At 39.2% G+C, this 13,890-nt stretch overlaps 2 protein-coding genes across 4 annotated transcripts in view; both read left to right on the plus strand.

Annotated features, from left to right (window-relative positions):
- Positions 1-1,618, plus strand: part of atp1a2a (ATPase Na+/K+ transporting subunit alpha 2a) — a 431,823-nt gene extending 430,205 nt beyond the window's left edge. For all 3 annotated transcript variants that reach the window (XM_060906007.1, XM_060906008.1, XM_060906010.1), the window contains one exon: positions 413-1,618. In XM_060906007.1, coding sequence (XP_060761990.1) covers positions 413-441 — 29 coding nt within the window. In that variant the 3' untranslated portion in view covers positions 442-1,618. The remainder of the gene's footprint in view (positions 1-412) is intronic.
- sdhc (succinate dehydrogenase complex, subunit C, integral membrane protein) overlaps positions 1-13,890 on the plus strand; it is a 443,337-nt gene that overhangs the window by 256,724 nt on the left and 172,723 nt on the right. The window lies entirely within an intron of this gene.

Consider the following 13,890-nt stretch of genomic DNA (forward strand, 5'->3'; position numbering starts at 1 on the left):
AAACCCATTGGAGTGTCATCTGAATACATGTTTCAATGAAAGATTAGGCATGAGGAAAATCTGATGTTTTGTACAAAGCAGTCAATATCACAAATGTACTTATATTTAAATAAGGACCTAGATATAGTACGGAATCTTGAGTATTATATGTTCAAGATATTGAACATTTACTTTCTTTAACATATTTCAAAATTCTAAGACCATCTGTTTATTTCCAATTTTAAATGGAAAAAAATCCCAGACTTTCATTGTCGTCTCAGACATTTGGACACATATTACATATTTGATGTAGGTTTAATGTGTCTGGTAGAACCCCAAGTTTCCCAAGGACCTATTATAAAAAAAAAGTTATTTTCTTTAAATAACCATGAGAAGTAAGTGATTAATAATTTCTCCTCTGTTCTCTTCACAGGTTGGGTGGAAAAAGAGACCTATTATTAATGGATATAACTTGTCTATCAAGGTGCATTATGAAAATGTATTGCTATGGTCCAGTGGTGGCTGGTGCCAAAAAAAAAAAAAAAAATTGGGGAGCAGTACTGGGGGCAGAGTTATTGTAGTTTTTGAAATTTTCATTAGTTTTTATTATTGAGTCTTTCAATTTGGTTTTTCATTTCAGTCTAGTTTTAGGAGTGCATAAGTAGTCTATTTTTATTTTTATTTTTGAGGAATTAAGAGCTAGTTTTAGTTTAGTTTTTATGGAGTTTGTGTTAAGAAATATTCACATTACGAGGAAAGCCTTTATTTAAAGAAGCCATAAAAGGTAGGATGAAAGACTGCATGCCATTAAATATGATCTACAAAATCTGCACAATCACATTCTTCATCATCATCTATCCAGCTTGCCAGCTCCGTTTGTCATAACAAGGGTGGGAGAAGCCTCAAGTATAAGCCTGGCTTCAATCACCTGCCTCTTAATGTTTAAATTGGACTGGTCCAAGCCAAGCTCCTTTATTCTCTTTTTTTATTTCCAGTGTATGACATGTAAAAGGATGCTTCTGTAAAGAAATAACAGAATTTTCTTTCTCTGTGGGTCTACTTGAACTTGCCATCTTGTGAAAGCTCTGGTCTAACAAGTAGCAATGAGTGACAGCCACAAAAATGAAGGTCCATAAAAACTGTCCAATCATGTGGATAAAAAACTTAAACCCAATTCATATTGGCTGCTAATAAAAGAAGGCGTGTCCGGGGTGTCCACCAATTAAAATGCAGCCTCAGGTCACCTGCTCTCCAAAAGTTTGTGTTGCCACATACACACTCATCTGGCCAGCACCCAAGAAAGTGTAGGTGTTCACATAAAATTAAAATAAATACAGTTTAAAAATGGGTTAAAATAATTAGATGGATACAGGTGGAAGTAGGATGAGTAAACAAGTTTGACTTAATAAATACTTTTGCTTAATTCATTTATATTTAATATCACATAGTCTTTCTCATCTGGATAACTGGAAGGGGACGGTGCCCCCTATTGACCAGCCGCCACTGTTATGGTCTGAACAAGGGTTTCTAACTCCAATAGTCAAGATATCCCGTTCTAATGGTTTTACTCTTTCCCTGCATTAAAATACCTCATTTACAGGTGCTTGAAAGTTTGTGAACCCTTTAAAATTTTCTATATTTCTGCATAAATATGACCTAAAACAACATCAGATTTTCACACAAGTCCTAAAAGTAGATAAAGAGAACCCAGTTAAACAAACAAGACAAAAATATACTTGATCATTTATTTATTGAGGAAAATGATCCAATATTACATATCTGTGAGTGGCAAAAGTATGTGAACCTTTGCTTTCAGTATCTGGTGTGACCCCCTTGTGCAGCAATAACTGCAACTAAACATTTCCGGTAACTGTTGATCAGTCCTGCACACCGGCTTGGAGGAATTTTAGCCCATTCCTCCGTACAGAACAGTTTCAGCTCTGGGATGTTGGTGGGCTTCCTCACATGAACCGCTCGCTTCAGGTCCTTCCACAACATTTCAATTGGATTAAGGTCAGGACTTTGACTTGGCCATTCCAAAACATTAACTTTATTCTTCTTTAACAATTCTTTGGTAGAATGACTTGTGTGCTTAGGGTCGTTGTCTTGCTGCATGACCCACCTTCTCTTGAGATTCAGTTCATGGACAGATGTCCTGACATTTTCCTTTAGAATTCGCTGGTATAATTCAGAATTCATATTCCATCAATGACGGCAAGCTGTCCTGGCCCAGATGCAGCAAAACAGGCCCAAACCATGATACTACCACCACCATGTTTCACAGGTGGGATAAGGTTCTTATGCTGGAATGCAGTGTTTTCCTTTTGCCAAACATCTGAGGCTCCAAGTCTCCTGATAAATTGGGAGATCTCCCGTCATTTGGCACTTTTGTAAAAAATCTCCCGACATGTGAAAAAAATCCTCCCAACATTTCGTTGACTGAAGTCGAAAATTATTTTTATGCATTTTTTTCCACGGAAGGCGATTGCAGCGCCACTTGATTGTCGGTTACTATTTTCACCGTAAGATGTCACCTCACCTAGTCCAGAAGTAAATCTGTGTACGTACTTTCGGTTTTCTGCGTTCGGTAGCATTTTTTGCTTTGACCAACAAAAAGGAGTACAAAAGGACAAAATACAGAACCTGATGGCTCTCAACTGCCTAAGAAGTCAACAAAGTACTTGTCAAAGTATCAGTCGAGTTGGAAAATGGAGTACCCATGGGTCAGAGAGAGCAAGAAAGGACTGACGTTCGCAGAGTGTGTTTACTGTTTTGAGACTTTCTCGGTTGCCTGTGGTGGTAAAAAATGATCTTCGAAAACATTTCGATCGACAAAAACACAAAGACAGTGAACGTTCTGCCAAACAGAGTGGTACTCAAGCAAGATTGACTGATCTACGTCAGTCAATATTAGTAACTGAAACTGTGGACGATAAAGTGACAAAAGCTGAGGTACTGTTTTGCCAGTTTATAGCTGAGCATAACTTACCATTTTCTGTTGCCGACCATATAACTCGGCTTGTGAAAGCAGCTTTTCCAGACACCAGGATAGCAGAAAAATATCAGTGTAGACACACAAAAAATGCAGCTATAATCAATAAGGCTCTTGCTCCTCACTATATGAAAAACATTGTGGAAACTGCTCAAGAGGGACCGATCACCATCATGATGAATGAGTCCAACAAAAGGTCAGATGATAAAGCTTATGCCATCATGGTCAGACTGCTTGACAAAAGGACCTTCAGATTTGAAAACAGATTTCTAGGCATTCCAGTGTGCAATATAACGAATGCTCAAAACTTGTTCACAACTGTACAAGACACACTACAGTAAGTGTTTTTCCCATAATATAATAATTATTAACAGATAAGAGAATAGCTTTTTATTCCAGTCCTTAAATTCTGTGTCAATCTAATGATAGGCCTACCACTTCTTATTACATTTTTTTTTAATAAACACAGATAACACATGTTATGAGACCAAATCAAGTACCTCCTTGATCTCTTTGGCTAAGAAGGCAACAGTCCAGTATAATACTGAGTTTATGGAGAAGAGAGTTCCTGAATAAATAGACTGTGATACTGAAACTCTGTGACTGAAAAAAGGACAGTAACTGCAATGAGTAAACTTAATTATCCTATTACAGTGATCCATCCACATTGTTTTATTTGTCTCCTAATGTTCTAAATTTCAAAAAGATTGTTTTGGATTTTTTTTTTTTACAATTTATTTTTTTCAAGATTTTATTACTTCCTCCTTAATATGATTGTACTTCACCCAACTAACAGATAACAAAATTTGAATAAATAGATGTTATTTTGATACAGAAATCTTGTTTGTACATTTTAAATCATTTGTACCGGTTTGTGTATCATTTAGCATCTTCCTGTAGCTTTGTGTATGTCATTCAAGGTTTAAAAAATTCTCCCTATTTTCTGGGGTGAGTGTGGGGAGATCTCCCTCTTTTTCATTGAGCTTGGTTGGAGCCTCGGAAACATAACACTTCTCATTTAAACCAAAAAGTTCTATTTTGGTCTCATCCGTCCACAAAACATTTTTCCAATAGCCTTCTGGCTTGTCCACATAATCTTTAGCAAACTGCAGACGAGCAGCAATGTTCTTTTTGGAGACCAGTGGCTTTCTCTTTGCAACCCTGCCATGCACACCATTGTTGCTCAGTGTTCTCCTGATGATGGACTCATGAACATTAACATTAGCCAATGTGAGAGAGGCCTTCAGTTGCTTAGAAGTTACCCTGGGGTCCTTTGTGACCTCGCTGACTATTACACGCTTTGCTCTTGGAGTGATCTTTGTTGGTCAACTCCTGGGGAGAGTAACAATGGTCTTGAATTTCCTCCATTTGTACACAGTCTGTCTGACTGTGGATCGGTGGAGTCCAGACTCTTTAGAGATGGTTTTGTAACCTTTTCCAGCCTGATGAGCATCAACAATGCTTTTTCTGAGGTCCTCAGAAATCTCCTTTGTTCGTGCCATGATACACTTCCACAAACATGTGTTGTAAAGAGCAGACTTTGATAGATCCCTGTTCTTTAAATAAAATAGGGTGCCCACTCACACCTGATTGTGATCCCATTGATTGAAAACACCTGACTCTAATTTCACCTTCAAATTAACTGCTAATCCTAGAGGTTCACATACTTTTGCCACTCACAGATATGTAATATTGGATCATTTTCCTCAATAAATAAATGACCAAGTATAATATTTTTGTCTCATTTGTTTTACTGGGTTCTCTTTATCTACTTTTAGGACTTATGTGAAAATCTGATGATGTTTTAGGTCATATTAGAAATATAGAAAATTCTAAAGGGTTCACAAACTTTCAAGCACCACTGTATCTTGTCAGTGCATTATCAGGGTTGTAACAATTCTTCTATGCGATTGATGTAAAAATATATCTCTGTGAATTTTCATATTTGGCATGCTGTTGCTACATTACTCTTATGAAATGACAGCAGAACACAAAGTTTCATTGGCGTAATTATGAATGCATTACCACTTTGGTAGGATTTCCTGAGTCTAAAATTATCATAGGAATCATACATGATCATAAAATACTTATTTGTACAGATCATCTGTCACAAAACTTGTGCTGAAAAGTTGTTTAAATGATTAACACTATGTATTGCTAGTGCGGTGACATTCTAACTTTCAGTGAATAGATTATTTTTGGCATTGTGACATATAACAAATTAAATCTAAATGAAAAAATATTTAATTATTTCAATTTGTTCATTCATCTTCAGTAACTGCTTTGTCCTAGTCAGAGTAACAGAGGGTCCCTAGCTTATCCTGGGAACCCTGGATGCAAGGCAGGAATACTGTACATCCTGGATGAGACACCAGTGCATCATAGAGCATCATGCATGCACACATTCTCAGTCATTGTCAGAGAAATGTGTCACTGATGTTAGGACTAGGAGTGTAGGTCTAAAAAGAATGTTTTGTTGTTCATTGCTTTCTGACCGTGAATGCATATGTAGTTTTAATGGCACAAACAACTCTGTGATTTTTTTTTCTGATTGTGGCAATGCAAGCTGGTGTACAAAGTTTTTGCTAGATATCTAGTTGTAGTTAATTAGTGTTAGTAGGTAGCAATATCTTTTCAAGTCAAAGCTTTGAGAATACTTTGTTAAATGTACTGTCATTCCACCTATACCTTAAACCAGGGAAATCATGGTACTCTTCACTATAGGATATAACTTGAAAATCCCTGCTATTTTGGGGCTGGGTGAATGTCCCTTTATCATAGGCATTGAGTGTTTACATGAGTATTGCATTTCTGCATTTTTGTTTCATTTCAGTATAATAATTTAATTTTTAATTAATTTAAATGTTAGGTTAGTCAGTGTTGCTCATAATGTTCTGCACATCTAGCACTAAAATGCTGGAGAAAATAAATATGAAAATTTCAATAAAGTACAATAGAAAAGACAGATTTTGAATGTGTCCTTGTGTGTCACTGGTGGTTTATTGGTCCCACTTTCCAAATACTAGCCAGCCAAGGCCTACCATTAAGGCCAGTGGAGCTGGCACCACGAAACCACCCTCCAAATTCCTCTGGAACAAAATTGGCAATTTAGTTTATCTTGGTGGGTGAGATCATCATCACCATCATATTCCCTTTGTGGAGTGTCCTCCTTAGGGTGCTTCTGTCTTGGTAGGAAGAATCCTATCAAGCAGTTGCAAGAATCCTGATTTATCCATCATTGTACATCTTATCTGTTCTGTGTCTAAACCCAAAAGTTTTTCAAATTTTGACCACTTAGAAGATCTTGTGTTGAACAATAGTTGTTTTGGGAGTTCATCGTTGCCCATACGACATATGTGTGTAATATATCTTAATTGCTGTTTATGGCAGAATAGTTTAATGGGAAGGGTCTTTGTTTTCTCACGTAGTTCTGCATTTGATATTTCACATTGATATTCAGTCTATCTCTCTCTATATATCTTTATCTTGATTATTTCTATTGGGTGCGTTTTTGCGCTTAAATCCACCTTTTACCATTTTACAGAGGAGGCCATGCCATATACCGTAACTTCAGTTTTACTCATTTCTCATGCATTTAACTGCCATGCCTGTACACTGTACAACAGCCTTGATCAAACACATGCTGTGAGGAACTTTACTCTAGTTGATAGATGAATGCGATGGTCAGTTAGAATATGTTTTAACTTGTTCCATTTTTGAAAAGCTGCTCCAATCCTAGTATCAAGGAATGCAGAATTGTCACCAGAGTTCATGATGGTATATCCAAGGTATTTAAAGCTATGGACATTTTTGATCTTATCACCAAGGCAAATGAGACACTCCTTACTTTTCACCTCCTCATCCACATTATAGGCCATTGTCTCCGTCTTAACATAAGACATTGCAATCCAAAGAGAGTGAAAGTGTTGTCATAAATCTGCAGAACATTTTGAAACTCCTCAATGGATTCTGCAAAAATGGCTAGGTCATCAGCATATAGAAGTTCTGTTATCTGATTTTCCCCATTTGCTTCCGCTTTCTTATGAAGTTCTCGTGGTGACACCTCATTTGGGATACAATATTTGACCTTGAAGCCAGTGTCTGGGTATGCTTTCAATATTTCATGGCAGGCAATTCTAACAACAAAGTCCATGTACACATTGAAAATGGAAGGGGATTCCAGTGCACCTTGTCAACATCCAACTAGAGTGTCAAATAGTCGAGCTGTTCCTTTGATAAATGCTTTTGTGCAGGTGTATAGAGCACGTAGGACTGATACTAACTGGGGTGATTTCAGTCGGATTTCAAGACATTTCATCAAAGCATTGCGTGGTATCCAATCAGATGCTGCTTTCAGGTCCACAAAAGCTATGAACAGTGGGGTTCCTGATTTCACGTACTACTCAGCCATTATGTAATCAAGTCTTCGCTTATAACCAAGATTTGATTTGAAAGACCATCTGTGTTCTTCTGATCTCATGGCAAACATAGTGTTCAGTAGGTAGAGGTTATTACTTTCAGCTGTCTCCATGAGCCTTGATCCATTGAAACTTGTCAGGTTATTGTCGTTAAATTGGCCAACACTCCGCCATTTGCTAGGATCACAATCATCCCCAGTTGTTGCACTGAAGTCACCAGCAGCTATTATTTTGAAAGAATGACGCTTGGTTTTGGCTTTTTGTATTTCTTTTTGTAATGTGTGGTAAAATGACTGTTTGCTGGAATCAGCATATTCCTCAGTTGGGCAGTAGCACCTGAAAACCGTTAACTTCACACCATGTACAGTTACGCGCACCATAGTCATTCTTCCCTCGATTATATGATTCACATCTAATAGCTTCACATGAGGAGCTAAGACTACAGCTACACCTGCTTTTGCCATTTTCATGCCATTGTGGATTATGCGCCATCCTTTTAATATAGGATCATTAAAACAGATTTCACCTTCTCCCTTCTGTCTCACTTCCTGCATGCATGTTATATCGTGAAATAAGTTTTTATACTGCATCACACAATCTGTTAGCTTGCTTTCACATTTACCAATTCTTATATTAATGGCTCCCAATCTGAAGTGATGGTAGTTCTTCTTCACTGTGGACTTACTGGGGGTGAGTTTCATGTCTTCTACTAATACCAACTTCAATATTATAATAAAAAAAAGAAAAACTAATTCTAATAATCATTCATTCATTATCCATCATCAGGCTGTCTATCTTGCCTTTTACAAGTTGCTCTAATATTTTAGTACGAAAGAGGCTACTTTACATGCTGGTGCCAGTGCTCTGTTAGCTCTCCCAGTCGCAAGACCAAGATCCCCAGAGTGTACCTGTCACTAATGTGACGGAGGTGGAACTGGCTTGAGTGTGAGAGGCTATAAGACTTACCAGGACTTATGAATGCCTTTTAAGGCTTGCATAAAGTGAGTTGTGCGTCACACAATTTACACCCCACGTCAAATGTTTTATCTCATCTCATCTCATTATCTCTAGCCGCTTTATCCTGTTCTACAGGGTCGCAGGCAAGCTGGAGCCTATCCCAGCTGACTATGGGCGAAAGGCGGGGTACACCCTGGACAAGTCGCCAGGTCATCACAGGGCTGACACATAGACACAGACAACCATTCACACTCACATTCACACCTACGGTCAATTTAGAGTCACCAGTTAACCTAACCTGCATGTCTTTGGACTGTGGGGGAAACCGGAGCACCCGGATGAAACCCACGCAGACACGGGGAGAACATGCAAACTCCGCACAGAAAGGCCCTCGCCGGCCACGGGGCTCGAACCCGGACCTTCTTGCTGTGAGGCGACAGCGCTAACCACTACACCACCGTGCCGCCCCAAATGTTTTATTTTGAGGAATAATTAATTTGCATTCATAATAAAGACTGAAGGCAACTGATGCCGTTTCAGCTTCGTATAGGCTTTTAAAATACAAATTAGAAAATGATTAACTCATGGTGTTCAGTTCACACTGAGAGTCACCTGAAACATATATATTATATTTCCTCACATCATCTGTCTACCAGGGAGGTGAGATCAGGCAGTCCGGCCAGTCTGTAGTCCAGCAACATCTGTCCATAAGCCTTTTCCTGAGGGTCACTTCTAATACCCTGTCCACACTAGGGATTTTGTACCGATACGAAACTACTTTCGTACCGCAACACCTGTCCACACTAGCAACTATACCGGTACTGTAGCGGTATAACTGTATCAGTACGAAACCCACAAATGTATGGGTTTTGTACCGGTACAGTATCGCTACTGTAGCGCTTCGCTGTAGTGTGGACAGATGAAGCGGTTCTGTATCGATACAAATATAATGCGCATGCGCAAAGTCACACACCTCAATCGATGTCTTCGCTGAATAAAATAGTGAAGAATGGAGATTTGTTTGTTTCTTTCTCAACTGCCTCGCGCGTTTTATATGATTTGACTGAATAAATGACCACCAGAAATACAGACTGTACATTGACAACAAAAAGCACACACACATTGTTTCATCTGTACGGAAGCCGAGAGAGGCCCTTCATATAATCCTTTTTTTTATTCACCTTGTTATCCTGAGATAACGACATAATTAATTCAGGATCTCGAGAAAACAGTACAACTAATTCAAGATCTTGAGAAAACAAAACCGTTATTTCGAGATCTCGAGAAAACAAAACAATTATTCCATGATCTCAAGAAAACAAAACAATTATTTCATGATCTCGAGTAAACAGCTGAGAAATGGTTCATTCAGGTATGCCAAGAGACTTGTGATATGCTGACTTTGGGGCTATTTCTCATTCTGTATAGACGCAACTTTGGTCATTAGAATGTCTGGAATAATCAATCACCTAATAAGGCAATATTTTGATCAGGGGTTGACACAGGGAGAGATTGCATTAAGTCTTTTAATAAGGGATAATTTCAAAATTAGTCCGCAGCACCTCCGCAGAAGACTGGCCCGGCTTCGTCTCTACCGACGGAGATACAGTGACCCAGCTGAGATCATGAAATAACTGTTTTGTTTTCTCGAGATCACGGAATAATTGTTTTGTTTTCTCGAGATCTTGAAATAACGGATGCCATATATTCTCGGAAGGAAGTTACTCGGTAACCACGGAAACATTTCGCGCACGCGCATTTCAACTACCGTGAAAGAAAACCGCAAACATTTCTCACTAGTGTGGACGGATGCACTAAACTGTACCGGTATACTTTGTATCGATACAGTTATACCACTTTCGTACCGGTATAAGTGTGAACACAGCATTAAAGATGCCACCCCTCCCCCTCCAAGTGAATTGTGTATCAGGAAGTTTAAACCACAAACACCAGGCAACTTGATCTGAGTCACTGATGGCACATCACTCTCTTCCTTCTGAGGTGGTGTTTACATTAGACCGTATCCGTCGCGTTTTCGTCGTGGATGCCCTGTCCGTGCACATTAAAACGCCGGGAAACGACTCCACAGGCGGAACAACTTGAATCCGCCAGGGCCCACGTATTCAACCCAGTTTGTATCTGATCCGGTGCTGTGTAAACATTGAGGAACGAGGAAACGCAGTGCTGAGCTCTAGCTGACATCGTCATTGGACAACGTCACTGTGACATCCACCTTCCTGATTCACTGGCGTTGGGATCACACACACAGCGGCTCAGTCCCAAATCACTGCTCGTGCGCTTCACTCGCGCGCTCTGTGAGCTGCGCAGGGCCGGAGTGCGCACCTTCCAGAGGGCACTCGCTGTTCAGGGCGGAGTGATTTGGAGCGCAGGAGGAAGCGCTGAGCCGCACTGAGGTTTATTTACACATTTCAACTTATTTACCTCCTTCAGGCGCTTAAACTCAGTGAGAACATGAACATCACAGCCAGGTGTGTTTATCTGCTGAAGAAGGTGTTCGCTTGCCATCCTTCCACTTGCAAGTGATGAGTGACTTGCGCATGCCCGATATGCACTGGGATCATGTGACGTGCCATCTAATTAGTCATGTGATTAGCGTATCCGTGTATTGGCGTTGCTGTGTGCACGCGAATCGTGTATTGGCGTTGCTGTGTGCACGCGAATCGTTTTAAAAACGTTAATCTGATGATCCGCTGATACGGTCTAATGTAAACACCACCTTGATCAGGTGCTGAAAGAATTTCTGCACCAGAAACCATTCTGAGAATGGTTCCTTAATTTGCTATATATCTTGCTATGGCCCTTGAAACCAATGTCATTTGAGAGATTTGGAAGCCAAAAATGTTATGCACAATTTCTTGGAAATAAATGAATAAACAAACTAGAGATGCACTTCCACAAGAAAATGCTAATGTGAATGTGACCACAGCATCGGTTGGCCATTGTATACCATAACCTATGCAATTAGCAGGAGTCAGCTGTTATGCAACAGTACAGTGGGCTAGTACCTGCATGGAGCAGGCATCACAATTGCATATTCTCCGATTTTTATTATTTCCTCAATTTTTTTGACTGTTTCTTCTCCTACAGTTTGAGATATTGACCCCCAAACCAATTTAACTCATCCAACTTGAGTAGTGTGCTTGGAAACAGCTAATTTATTTGTCCATGCTTTTTTTAAATTGGTATTTTTAATCACTAAATTTCCTATAGAGAATGAATGGGGACAGTTTTATGTCCCTTGTGGCAACTTAGCCAAACTGCCAGAGTGCAACTCCTTCGGAGAAGTTTGGGGTTTTTTTCAACATGGCTGCCAGCATTTCTTAATGCTCCTCAGTGCTAAGACAGGTGGAAATGTACCTATATCATGAGTTTTGAGCTCCGCTGTGGATTAATTAAAGCCTATTTTCAGACCATATTTTGTTTGTCGTGATTCAAACTAAGTGACTTGGTGAATACATTTCTCAGTTTTGAAGGTTTGTTTAATTATATCATGGGAATAAATGCACCTAATTTTCTTCAAATCAATTTCATTCTCATCATATTTATTGGGTCAAAAATAGACAAATTTCAGGTTAAATGACATATACTAACAGGGTTCCCGCGGGGGTTTAAAAGGTAGTAAAAGGTAATTAAAATAGGCTAAATTATGGCCAGTAAAAAGTAGTAAAAGGTAGTAAACGTAACCTGACGTGGTAGTACATTTTTTTGACCCCCATCCAACTGGGCTTATGTGTTTCTAATTAGTTTAATTAACCTGCATGCCATAATATCCATAAATTACTACATTTGGGCGAATTTATTTTTATGATCGAGGAGGACCGCAGTGAGGAGTTGGTGGCGCATGCGCATTGAATTCCAATAACAGTCGAATCCAGTATAAATTTATACCAGAGATTGTTTAGTACGAGACTGACTTTGTTTATACGGCTCTGGTCGAATCTATCTGTTAACCTGACTGGCGACATCTGCACGAGAATTAACCAATGGGGAAATGCAAATTTTCAGACCTCTGGCTGGAGGAACCTGATTTTAAAGACTGGCTAAAGGCGGTAGATGGCAATCGGCGTTCATTGAAAAGTTGACCGAAGAAAAGGTCAAACAACTGAGGCACATGTAATGCGCTGTGTGTGTGTGCCTGGTGCGTTGTGTGCGCGCCATTTGAGGCATCCAAAATGTGATGAGTAAATCTGTTGAACTGTTCAAATGATTAAGATTAACCCTCTAAAACACTGATCTCTGGGAGGAAGGTGTTGACTCTGCCCACAGGCCTTCACAACTACAGGACTGGTGCAAATGACTATCTTAAGCAAACTTGGCAATGTGTTGAGAGACTGCCAAAATAGGGCTTGGGTTATGTGTGTTTTGTATCTTTAGGGTGTGTGTCTTGTCTTTGTCATGTGTGTGCACCCATGTGTGCGTGCGCCTGGTGCGCTTTGTGTGTGTGTGTGTGTGTGGGTTCGTGTTTGCCATTTGACCTGATTTAAATGTAATGAGTTGATGTACCTAAGCACATAAGATTTTTTGTGCAAATCTGTTCACCTGTTCAAAAGATTATTCCACAAACAAAAGGTTGGCCATCTTGAAAGTGTTGGCCGACAAAATGTAATCAGATCTTGTACCTAATGTGAAGTGTTGACACACAAGGTTTAGTGCAAATCTGTGTGCCCGTTAAGAGGTTATGGGCCACAGTTTCACAGTTCAATAAAATTATAACTTATACAGTATGTGGAAGTTTGTTTTCTTTTATGCAAATATGCATTACTCCATGTGTAACCCTAGCAATGGGAGGTTCTATTATGCGTCCAAAGGGAAAGAGTTACACTACCGGTACGTTCAGATTTTCTTTCTATCTTGTCTCATCAATCCAACTCTTTGGGTAGAGTTGTCACTAACTTATATGTAGCACATTCACTTGGACTAACACATACACTCAAAGATTACCTTGTTAAAGTGTGAGAAAATGTCCAAATCCAAATTGTCGCTGTGGCAGTAAAAAAAAATTGTGAAGGTAGTAAAAAGGTAGTAAATTCAACATAAAATATCTGTAGGAACCCTGACTAAGCATCAAAATGACCATGTGGGTCTCCTGAAGCATGTCATTAGCAAAGTGACTTTGTGAATATTTTTCTAATTTTGAGAGCTTGTTTGAAATGTTTATAAAGCGCTTTGTGCTTCAGACTTCTACGAGTATGGATGGAATAAAGGGACAAATCAGCTCTTTTTCCACATACCGGCAATAATGGTGGAGAAAAGGGACAAATTAATTCTTTGTCTCATACCAGAGATATGGAAAGGGAAAAGGGACAAACTTGCAGAGGGTTAAATCTATGGCATCTACGGCTGAGGACTACAACTGACATGATAATCTTTAGGACCACAGTTGTCATGAACAGTTTTGCATTCAAGTTTCCATCATTGAACAGTTTATAGCTTCAACAAAACAGACTTCATGTTAAAACTATAATGATTTTCCTGGTTACACAGTTATAATTTGTGACTATATAGGACACTATTATAGAATCA

This window comes from Neoarius graeffei, chromosome 23 (genome assembly GCF_027579695.1).
Source record: "Neoarius graeffei isolate fNeoGra1 chromosome 23, fNeoGra1.pri, whole genome shotgun sequence".
In the NCBI taxonomy this organism is placed as follows: Eukaryota; Metazoa; Chordata; class Actinopteri; order Siluriformes; family Ariidae; genus Neoarius; species Neoarius graeffei.